At 42.1% G+C, this 12,622-nt stretch overlaps 1 protein-coding gene across 2 annotated transcripts in view; it reads right to left on the bottom strand.

The window, feature by feature from the left end:
• tspan18 (tetraspanin 18) overlaps window positions 1-12,267 on the bottom strand; it is a 102,568-nt gene extending 90,301 nt beyond the window's left edge. Inside the window, exon 1 of one of the 2 annotated variants that reach the window (XM_033042419.1) lies at window positions 12,116-12,267. In XM_033042419.1, coding sequence (XP_032898310.1) covers window positions 12,116-12,242 — 127 coding nt within the window. In that variant the 5' untranslated portion in view covers window positions 12,243-12,267. The remainder of the gene's footprint in view (window positions 1-12,115) is intronic. The other variant, XM_033042421.1, reaches the window with a different exon arrangement.
• Window positions 12,268-12,622: the final 355 nt, after the last annotated feature.

The raw sequence follows: 12,622 nt of genomic DNA, 5'->3' as shown, positions 1-12,622 counted from the left end.
TCATGAGAGGAATAGATCGGGTAGATGCACAGAGTCTCTTGCCCAGACTCAGAGTAGGTGAATCGAGGACCAGAGAACATACAGTAGATTTAAGGCCAGGTGGGCTGAGGAATGGTTGATGGAATTTAATACAGAGAAATGTGAGGTGTTGCATTTTGGGAAGTCTAACATGGGCAGGACCTACAGAATCTTCTTCTTGCGTATGGCGTGCACAGCCTAAAGTTGTAAGACAACTTGTTCTGTTTGAACTTCTGTTTGTGCACACCAGGTTGATTGCATTCGTCGAAACAGGGTGTACCACGTGAAGGTTACAATCTCACACCCCACCTACACAATGAAAGGTAGGGCTCTGGGGAGTGTTGTAGAGCAGAGGGATCTAGGAGTGCTGGTGCATAGTTACTTGAAGGTAGAGTCACAGGTAGACAGGGTGGTCAAAAAGACGTTTGGCACATTGGCCTTCAGTCAGAGTATTGAGTATAGAAGTTGGGAGGTCATGTTGCAGTTCTATAAGACGTTGGTGAGGGCGGATTTAGAGTATTGTGTTCAGTTCTGGGCACCATGTTATAGAAAATATGTTGTCAAGTTTCAAAGGGTACAGAGACGATTTATGGGGAAGAGGAAAAGATTTAATAGGAATCTGAAAGGTAACCTTTTCACACAAAGGGTGGTGGGTGTATGGAACAAGCTGCCAGAGGAGGTTTTTGAGGCAGGGACTATCCAAACATTTAATAAACAGTTAGACAGGTACATGGATAGGACAGGTTTGGAGGGATATGGACCAAACGCAGGCGGGTGGGACTAGTGTAGATGGACGTTGGCTGGTGTGGACGTTGGGCTTCTACACTGTATCACTCTATGATTCTATGATTCTAATCTATTAATCCATGGGGATAAACTCCTGTGATTCCTCCCAATCGCTTCACAAACATGATCTTTGTGAACACATTTATAATCTTGCCACACAAGGTGGTCAGAGGCAGTCTCTTCTTCCCTATGGTCCCACCTCTCGCTTCACATAACACTTGAAATGTGTGTGAAAATGAGAGGCAGGCCAAAATCCACTACCCTGTAATTAAAACCCAAACTCCTGGTGAAGGAATAATTTACTTTAAATAAACAGCAGTTATTTTGATCACAGAATCTAATCTTAATTACGTGTTCAGTTGTCTAATTGTTACACTGTTAAAAATGTATATTTTCAAAGGTCGGAACAGACAGGTTAAGAGAAATAATCTTCAATGTGAGCGTGCTTTGAATGTTTGCCAATGAATATTATGAACACAACCCCAGAGAATGCCTTTCTCTCCCCTAAGAGTTTCCAAACATATACATTTTTCATCAGAAGGTTGAAAGATCTGGCATCCACTTTAACATCTGTAACTGTTTTAGAAATGCATACAAAATAGCCGGGCAGGAAATAGTTTTGAAATTATATGGCAGGAGATGCACATTTCAGCACTAAATTGCATAGTTTGCTAAATTGTTCCTTACAGTAAAGGTCGTTTGGTGTGGTTGTCCACGCAAAGGAATCTGATCTTGGCACTTCAGCTGACAACACAGTAAAAGTTTTAACATCACTGATGTCACATGCTTTTAAGCCACCATATATCCCAAACACTAAGCAGATGGGATAATAATCACCAAATAAGTTGGCAATGCTTTGCTACAATCAACATTTGCATGTATAGGAGTAATCAACCTTTTCCTCCATGTAGTCATAAAGTTCCAAACTAAGGTCACAAAAGAAATACTTTAATTCATCCAAAACTTTCACAAACTTTTCCACAACAATAAGGAAGCATCTAGTCAGGCACTTGAATTGCCAAGACGTTGAAAGTTTTGATCCTAATGTTCGTAAAAAAACAAAACAAAGCGCTGGAGGAATTTAATGAGTCAGGCTGTATTTGTGAAGGGAATAGACAGAGATGACATTTCACATCGGGACCCTTTTCAGAACTAGTGCTGGTTAATGGAAATAGTATAGATAGATGGAATGGTCGGCATGGACAAAATGGGTCGAAAAACCTGTTTTTCTGTGTGCAGACGCTATCACCCTCTATAACTGTAAGATTCTATTCATTCTGGTGGCTTCAGGTATTTCCTGCCTGAGCTGCATTTTACATCTCTGTTCTGTTGTACATGTTCTGTTGCTAGTCTTCCCTCTATCTATCCTCTTAATCTATCAACCAAACAGCTTCATCAATAAAGCCCCTGTCACACTTTCACAACCTATTTGGCGACCTCTGCCGAGTTTGCCCTTGACTTATACTCGCAGCATGGTCGCCAACGAGATCGTAGGAGGTCTTCTTAACTCTTCCTCATGCTCGTGAGTGGTCTCCGCGTACTTGTGGCCTCAAGTAGGTTGCGGCGTTTTTTCCAGCCAGATAAAAATGTCCCCGAGTAAATAAAAGGTCGGCATGGAAAAAATGGACACTTTTTACTCATAGGTAGGTTGTAGGTAGGTCGTAGTAGGTTGTGATGGTAGTCGTAGGTAGTCGTAGGTCGGTAACTGGCCGGAGAAAAAAAATGCAAACATGACATTATTTTATCATGTGATCATTTTCCACTCGTAGCTAGTCGTAGTTGGTCTTAGGTGTGGAAGACTGAGGTCGAGGGGGGTTGTAGGAGATCGTAGACATAGTCGTAGGAGGATGTAGGAGGACTTTTACTTCGGCGAGTCGACCTTGACATTTTTTTCAACTTGTCTAGGGTCTTCTAAACTCGTGGATTAGGTTGTCCAAGTGGGACAGGTCCTTTAAATGTCATAGTAATCCTATATTCCCTTTGCCTTGACCACTGTTCACTCCGCGAGCATTGCCACTTTTCATTTCACTGCGCATCTCGTATGTGTATGTGACGAATAAACTTGACTTGACTTGACTTGGCTGTAATTTAAAACAATCTTGTTTTTTGCTTCTCTCACACGTGACTCCTCATTACCCCACAGCTCTGCTCAAGCTCACCCTACCCCCAGTCGCAACAGGCACAGAGTCTCCCTAATCATCACCTTTCACTCCATCAGCCGTCACATACAGTACATAATCCTCTGACATTTTCGCCACCTCCAACGGGATCCTACCACTAGCCACATCTTCCCATCTCCATCCCTTTCTGCTTTCCGCAGAGACCCTGATTAACTCATCCTTTCCCTCCCCAGGTACTTTCCCCTGCAACCGCAGGAGATGCAAAACCTGTCCCAATACCTCCTCCAACTCTGTCTAGGGACCACGACAGTCCTTTCAGGTGTGGCAGAGGTTCACTTGCACCTCCTCCAGCCTCATCTACTGTACGCACTGTTCCAGGTGTGGACTCCTATATACCAGCGAGACCAAACGCAGACTCGGCAATCATTTCGCTGAACAGATTCACTCATTCCGCCTCGGTCTACATGACCTCCCGGTTGCCAAACACTTTAACTCCCCATTTCCATACTGACCTTTCTGTCCTGGACCTCCTCCATTGTCAGAATGAGGCCCAAACGTAAATTGGAGAAACAACACCTCATATTTCACTTGGGCAGAATATTGATTTCTCCAACTTCAAGGAACCCTTGCATCCCCTCTTACTCCGTTCCTCCCCCACCTTTGTCATCATACTAGTTTTACTGTCAGGTTGACAAAAGTGCTGGAGAAACTCAGCAGGTGCAGCAGCATCTATGGAGTGAAGAAAATAGGCAACATTTCGGGCCGAAACCCTTCTTCAGACCCTTCTTTGGCCTGAAACGTTGTCTATTTCCTTCGCTCCATAGATGCTGCTGCACCCGCTGAATTTCTCCAGCACTTTTGTCTACCTTCGATTTTCCAGCATCTGCAGTTCCTTCTTAAACACAATAGTTTTACTGTCATCCTGGTGAGTTTCATTGCCGTTATCACCTATCCCACAGCCATCAATGGACCATTGTGGGCTCCGCATTTCCTTGATTATTGTTGCATTTATGCATAAATTCCAATCATTTGTCCTAAGTACTGTTTATATCTCTCATTCCTCTTTCCTCTGACTCACAGTGTGAAGGAGGGTCTCCACCCGAAACGTCACCTGTTCTTTTTTTTCAGAGATGCTGCCTGACCTGATGAGTTACTCTAGATTTTTGTGTCTGTGTTCCGTTTTTCTGAGCCCATGAAGAATCTCTAGCCTGAAATACAAACTCTGTTTTTCCCTCCTCTGGTGGTGAATAACCTATTGAGTATTTCTATTTATATTTCTCTTCACCCACCACTTTCTAAGCAATTATTGTATTGAGTATTGAATTCCCCAGGCTTTGAGAGCTAAGGACCTAATGATAGTTAAAAAACAAAGTGCTGGTGGACCTAAGCAGATCAGGCAGCTTCTGCAGAGGGAATGGACAGACAAAGTTTCTGGTTGGGATCCTTCTTCAGACCAAATGCTGGCAAATGGGATTAGTATAGATGATACTATGGTTGGCATGAACAAATTTACCCATAGAGTCATACAGCGTAGAAAAAGCACATTCGGCCCAATTTGCCCATGTTGACCAATTTGCCCCATCTATACTAGTCTCACCTGCCTGAGTTTGGCCCATATACTTCTAAACCTTTCCTATCCATGTACCTGGCCAAATGTTTTTTTTAAATATTATGATAGTATCTGCCTTAACTATCTCCTCCAGCAGCTCATTGCATATATCTATCACCCTTTGTGTAAAAATGTTGCCGCTCAGGTTCCTATTAAATCTTTCCCCCCTTACCTTAAACTATGCCTCTGGTTCTTGATTACCACACTCTGGGTAAATTTACCCTATCTATTCCTCTCATGATCTTATACACCTCTCTAAGACCACCCCTCATCCTCCTGTGCTCCAAGGAATCAAGTCATAGCCTGTTCAACATCTATAAGCTCGGGATCTCGAATCCTGGCAACATCCTCGTAAAACTTCTCTGCACCCTTTCCAGTTTAACAACATTACTCTATTATATGTACTATTGCAGTGACCCATTGTAATTTATGGGGAATGTGGCAGGAAGTTTGTGCATGGCAAGGTCCCACAAAAAGATCAATGCAACTATGGATAGGTAATCTGTTTAGTGTTAATTGAGTGGTAAATTTTGGCCGGAGATAGGGGATAATTCTCCCAAATAATAAAATGCTCCTTTAAAATAATAACAAGGATTTTGTTTTCTTGAGAGAACAAAGAGGGTCTTTGTTTGACATCACAAGGTAAAGAGGCACATCTAAAAGTGGAGAATTGTATTAAAAAATAATATGGCAATAGTTAAAATTTAAAGTGATAAACTTCTTAAGATGTAACCCACACCTTGAATACAATCAGAAAGTGAAGGGTTAGGACCAGTGATTGAAGCTTGGTTGAGGCAGTGGATTTTGAGAACGTTTTTTAAATGTTTTGAATATGGTTTTAAAGAATGCGAGGGTTGTGGATAGAGAACATTGTTTAGGAAGGGAATTTTAAAGTCTAGGAACTTGCTGGCTGTGACAAAATGAGATGAAATGAAAGCTATGTTCAAAGCCCAAAATGGAAACAAATGAACTGGCATTGTTGCAAAAGTAAATGAGCAAGGCCATGTGTCGCTCGAGAAAACAAGGATTTTAAATTAAAACTATCAAGTTTCAAAGGTCAAGAAGGACCTGGTGCAACAGCTGAACGGAAAACACACTAATGTTTTATGTTTATGAATGGTTTGTAAGTTAGTGAAGAGAGCACTAAAGTTCTTAAGTAAGGAGTTGCCGAGGTAAGAATGGGAGTTTCACAAACAGGTTGAAACAATGAGGGATAGCGAGGATGCAATCATTTTGGAACAGATATGAGACCACACAGTTACTACATATCGAGTTGTAAATTGTCCAGCTCAGCCTGAGGCAATGTTCCAAAGTTCTTGTTCATTATAGCCTGGGACTTCTCCCTCATGACTGTGTCACCCAAATACTGTCAACACCTCTCCTGTCCCATCAGAGGCCCAAACCCGCTGGGCCACTGCTACAGAAAAATACACCAGCCACTCCATTCCCCACCTGCATTTTGGGAAATGTGACTATCAGGCTGTGCTCCTACTTCATGCTTACAGGAAGAAACGTAACCATGAGAATCCAGTTTCGAAAGTCTGAGGAAATAGACAAACTCCGACATGACTGCTTTGAGTCATAAATCAAGACTCAGCTGCCAATCTATATGAATACACCAGTCCTGTCATAGACTTCATCAGTAAGTGTGTGGAATTCCCTGTTGAAGTCCAAGTCTGAGATGTTTAAATTGGATGATCCTGACCTGCACAAGAAATCTAGATATGACCTTTGCAAAACCATCAGGGATACCAAGAGACGATTCCAGGCCAAGCTAGATGCTCGGACTAACCACACGGACACCCAACAATAGCAAGGCTGGCATGCTGTAATGGCTACAAAGCATAGTCATAATCACTAGCAATAATGCTTCAATCCTTATGATCTCAATGCACTCTTGGCACTTTTTAACACTCTGGAGTTTAGAAGGATGAGAGGATATCTCATTGAAACATATAAGATTGTTAATGGCTTGGACACGCTAGAGGCAGGAAACATGTTCACGATGTTGGGGGAGTCCAGAACCAGGGGCCACAGTTTAAGAATAAGGAGTAAGCCATTTAGAACGGAGACGAGGAAACATAGAGTGGTGAGTCTGTGGAATTCTTTGCCTCAGAGAGCGGTGGAGACAGGTTCTCTGGATGCTTTCAAGAGAGAGCTAGATAGGGCTTTTAAAAATAACGGAGTCAGGGGATATGGGGAGAAGGCAGGAACGGGGTACTGATTGTGGATGATCAGCCATGATCACATTGAATGGCGGTGCTGGCTCGAAGGGCCGAATGGCCCACTCCTGCATCTATTATCTATTGCCTATTGTCAGTGAAATACATAACTGATCCCAACATCCTTGGGAGCACCGGTACCCACCGTCAGATCAGCCTTCCTGAGTGTGAACCTGCAGAAAGCAACTGACCCAGATGGAGCTCCAGCCATGTTCTCAATACCTGTGCAGATCAGTTGGCAAGAATATTTGTAGACATCTTTAATTATGTCTCCAATGCTAAATTGAGGTTCTGACCTGCTTTAAGAAGATCACTATCATACCAGTGCCAAAGAAAAACAAGATAGCCATAATGACTACTGCCCAATGGTGCTGATATCCACCATCATGAAATGCTTTGAGAGGAAGGTCATGGTACACATCAGCCTCCCAGACAGCCTTCATACACTGCAATTCACCTACTGCCGCCCATGGGTCCACATCAGATGCAACGCCCTGGCATTCTCTCTCATCTGTGGAACATTTGGATTACAAGGACACCTATGTCAGACCCCTAAGAGAGACACAAAATACTGGAGTAACTCAGTGGATCAGGTGGGGTTTCAGGTCAAAACCCTTCTTCAGACAGAGTCAGGGGGAGGGAAACTAGAGTTATGAAAAGGTTCAGAATAAATCAAAGCTGGCACCGATAACCAAGGAAAGGTGGAGATCACAGGCTCCTATTTATTGACTATAACTCGGCTTTCAGCATCATAATTTCAACCAAATCTATCTAAACATCTGGACCCAGGACTAGGTATCGCCTTGTGCAAATGTACTCTTGATTTCCCAACACATGGACTGCAATCAACACGGATAGGTGACAAAACATCCTCCAATACCAATAATAAACCAATACCCAATACGATAATTCTCAACACTGGTGTCCCGTAAGACTGCGTTCTCAGCCCCTTACTATACTCCCACGGGAAACCAGCCATTAGACCCAAGGTCCAATCACACCTCGGTCATTCTCTCTTCACCCCTCTCCCATCGAGCAGAAGATACAAAGACTTGAAAGCACATATCATCAGATTTGAGAACAGCTTTCCCCCCATTTTTATGACTCTTGAACAAACCTCTCAGATGATAGGGATGAATTCCCTATCTTCCAAATTACTTTGTTGTGGTTCTTGCATTTCTTTGACCTGCATTTCTCTATAAATGTAACACTACATTCAGCATTCCTGTTCATTTCCCCTTTTGCACTGCCGTACATTGCACGATTGTTTGGATAGCTTACAAAACAAAGGTATTTTTCACAGTTTCTTAATACATATGACAATCATAAACCAATATCAATATCAAAGACGTATAGGAAGAAACTGCAGACGCTGGTTCATACTGAGATAGATGCGAAGTGCTGAAGTAACTCAGCTGGTCAGGCAGCATCTCTAGAGAAAATGAATAGCTGACCTTTCAGGTCGGAACCTTTCTTCAGACACTGAATTCAAACCTCTGAGGAAAGGTTCTGATCTGAAACTTATTCCTATTCTCTAGAGATGCTGTCTGACCTGCTGAGTTACTCCAGCACTTCAATACCAAAGACAATAGTCCAAAAGGCCAAAGGGTTACTGAGGTACAGCATGTAGATAAGGAATACACGCAAGCTCTCAGCAGAATTCAGCAGAATATCTAACTTCTGAGCTGTTTCAATTCAGTTGCTTGAAATGGTGTCTTACTAATAGATCTTCACATTGCAATTAAACCTACTTGTCTCTTGCTGCCAGGACACAATCTATAGGTTGATAACATCTCATGGCCTTGAAAGAGTATTCATCATTAGTTAATAAAAGGCAAAAGAGAAAACAAATCTGCTAATCTGCAAAAAAAAAGAGAAACTCTGAAAGATCAGAATTTACCATAGCCAGATATTTCCTGTTAGTTGACCTGGTTACTTCACCCTCTCTGTTCATGTCTGACTTTAATCATATCCGTCTAGAAATTCACCATTTCTGGAATGCTACTGAGCAAATTAGTGCATGTGGTTCAGACGAGCTCGTTGTTGGACATTCTCAGGACCACCAAAATCTAATAACTTTACCAGTTTGGGAGTCACTCAGGTATGTCTCATTGCTTGTTTCCACTTCTTTAGATCTCTTCTCACAAGCCTCAAACTAACAAACTCAATTCCCAGACCTCCTCACATTCTCGCTCAGATCTGACCCATTCCCTACTCCTCAACACTCTGACCCATCCCCCCTACTCGCATCCCATATTCCTGCTCTCTAGCACTTTGATCACCATTGGTGACGTTCGGACTATCTTTGATCAAAATTTACTGGCTTTATTTTGGACTAAACGTCATTCCCTTGTCATATATCTGTATACTGCGAATGGCTCGATTGCAATCATGTGTTGTCCTTCCGCTGACTGGTTAGCATGCAATAAAAGCTTTTCACTGTACCTCGGTAGACGTGACGATAAACTATTAAACTGAAGAAGGGTCTTGACCCGAATCGTCAGCCATTCCTTCTCTCCAGTGATGCTGCCTGTCCCGCTAAGTTACTTCAGCATTTTGCATCTATCTTCGGTTTAGACAATAGACAATAGACAATAGGTGCAGGAGTAGGCCATTCGGCCCTTCGAGCCAGCACCGCCATTCAATGTGATCATGGCTGATCATCCCCAATCAGTACCCCGTTCCTGCCTTCTCCCCATATCCCCTGACTCCGCTATTTTTAAGAGCCCTATCTAGCTCTCTCTTTAAACCATTCAGAGAACCTGCCTCCACCGCCCTCTGAGGCAGAGAATTCCACAGACTCACCACTCTCTGTGAGAAAAAATGTTTCCTCGTCTCCGTTCTAAATGGCTTACTCCTTATTCTTAAACTGTGGCCCCTGGTTCTGGACTCCCCCAACATCGGGAACATGTTTCCTGCCTCTAGCGTGTCCAACCCCTTAACAATCTTATATGTTTCAATGAGATTCTCTCTCATCCTTCTAAACTCCAGAGTGTACAAGCCCAGCTGCTCCATTCTCTCAGCATATGACAGTCCCACCATCCCGGGAATTAACCTTGTTTAAACCAGTATCTGCAGTTCCCTCATATACATGACAATAAACAAAAATGAAACTGAACTGATCAACTCAGATCAGTCCTGAAACCCTACTTCCTAATTACACTGACTGCAAATTCCCTGCAAATACACTCCAAATGCCAATGTCCCAAACTTTCCAACTGATGCTCTTATTTTTCCCACTCCATGGAGCAGGAATCTACCACTAGTCACCAGCACTCTCTTTAATCCCCAAACCTCCAGCCCCAGAACCAGATGCTGTATTCTCCATTATGACCTCTTTGGCACAGCAAGGAAAGTGCAATGGCAAATGAGTAGCAGCAAAAATGTTACCAAATCACCGGCATTCCAGAAAATGACCCTGTGGTGAGCCCTTTGGTCCACATATTAATTTCAAAACAATTACATTTTAAAATGTTTTAATTTAAATTCACTCAAAAGGGAAACATTTGCTAGTTATTTTTGAAGGAAGAAAGGTTGATCGACAGTATCTTGCAATTATCATACTGTCGAAGTTCATTAGTTCATAGGTTCATGAGTAATTAAAGCAGAATTAGGCCATTCGGCCCATCAAGTCTACTCCGCTATTCAATCATGGCTGATCTATCTCTCCCTCTCAACCCCATTCTGCTTCCTTTTCCCCCTAACCCCTGACACCCGTAGTAATCAAGAATCTGTCAACCTTCGACTTAAAAATATGCATTGGCAGCCTCCACAGCTGTCTGTGGCAATTAATTCCATAGATTCACCACTCTCTGACTGAAGAAATTCTTCCTCATCTCATAAAGTTGATCCATGAAATAATTACCACTTCTTAGTATCAACCGTTTGTTTACTAAATGTGGCTAAAGTTATTCCAGCTTTGATTCACAAACACGGTAGCACGCACGACATTCAACGTTTTTCATTGCAGATAGAAAGATGTTACTTTTCTTAACTTCATGGCAAAGTAGAGCAACTCACGTAATAAATTTTGGAAATTTGCCTTTAACTAAACTGCTATTCCTCACCTGAGTTTGCCGTACCATTTATACATAAATAATGATCATTAACCTCATTACTCGTCTGTAATCTTTGTCCAAACAAATGAGCCATGTTAAAAACGTAACACGTGAACGAGAGTCTTTGAACAAAGACAATTTACTAGCTCCTCATTTAACAGTTGCAACTTACATTTTTGTAACCTTCATCATCTATATGGAGACATTTGACGAGATGACAGATGGCAAATCCTGGTTGGGAAAAAAAGGTTGTTGGAGCTGCTATGGTTGAAGAGATTGATTTAACAATCATTTCAAGATTCTTTTTTAAGTTTGTGATGAAAGCAGAGAGGGAGGTGTGAATAAAAAGGGAGACCACTCCAGAATGCAGGCATATGTTTCTATGTTTCTATATGATGTGTAGGAAGGAACTGCAGATGCTGGTTCAAACCAAAGATAGACACAAAATGCTGGAATAACTCAGCGGGACAGACAGCACCTCTGAAGCAAAGGAATGGGTGACGTTTCAGGTCAAGACCCTTCTTCAGACTGAAGACATGTAGTCTGTCTTCAGTCTGTAGGCATATGATGCCTGAAGGTGTATTGTATATGAGTGCTGCAGTATTGCGGATTGAGTAATAAGACTGCCGACAGAGAAACATAAGAAAAAGGCACAAAACATTTTGTAAGGCAGAAAAGGGAAGAATGGTGTAAAATCCTTTGAATTAGCATGTCTAGGAAGACTGCAGAAAGAGGGTGCAATGAGGCCATACAGTGAAGTATGGGTGAGGATTCTGATGTGTCAGTGCACATTGAGAAGAGTGTTATTTTAGGAGCATGAGTAACCACAATTATTATTTCAAATTTCAACAAACACACAGTGAAGCCCCATAAGTATCTGTTTATTTTTTGGTCTTAAACCTTCAGAATTTTCACTTTAAAACGGTGTTCTTTCACAGCTGGGATTCCGGTTGGAGACTGGGGTAAACCTCAGAGCTGCACACACATAGTCTAACATGGTAATGAAGTACAGTGAATTAAATTTGAGTCATTCGGACAAACAGTTTTAAAAAACAAATTTAACATTAGGGCCTTATCTTGCAGTATATTATCAATTGATACTTAAACATCTGCACTGTGTTACCCTGACAGAAGGAAACATCTTGAAGACATGACTATAAGAAGCTTTTGTTTGCTTTTTCAATCTGCTTCACTTGTCCCAAAGCAGCAGTCGTCCCGTTCAGCCACAAACTCGTTTAAAGTTAGCAATGCACACAATCCAATTAACAGCTTGCAACAGTAACTAACGTAAACATAACTCACCTGTACTGCTGGCCTTCTTAAACTCAGATCCTTGTAGTAAATCAGATTTCTTTTGGCACTTCGCGATTTGCCTGTATGTTCCACTGTTGCTTGAACTCGGCTGTTCCATAACTGGCTCCAAAAACATCTGGGGAAAAAAGCAGTGCCATAAAATAGATTTGTTTGGCTTGCTCACTGATGGGACAGTGGAAAAGGCACGTGACACAGGAAATGATTCAGTGCAATTCCAACCTCAAAAAAATTACTACAGAATCCAACTATTTCTTAGCTGTGGTCTTATACCAGACTTACCTTACCAAGATGAACACTGGTTTAGTATTAGTTTAGTTTAGAAATACAGCGTGGAAACAAACCCTTCGGTCCACTGAGTACACGCTGACCATCAAACAACCGTTCACACTAGTTCTATGTTATCCCACTTTCTCATCCACTCTTCACACTCTCGGGGCAATTTACCGAGGCCAATTAACCCACAATCCCGCATGTCTTTACAATATAGGAGGAAAC

This window comes from Amblyraja radiata, chromosome 24 (assembly GCF_010909765.2).
Source record: "Amblyraja radiata isolate CabotCenter1 chromosome 24, sAmbRad1.1.pri, whole genome shotgun sequence".
Classification (NCBI taxonomy): Eukaryota; Metazoa; Chordata; class Chondrichthyes; order Rajiformes; family Rajidae; genus Amblyraja; species Amblyraja radiata.
The sequence above is the reverse complement of the archived record's forward strand: the minus strand, read 5'-3'. Positions and strand labels throughout refer to the sequence as shown.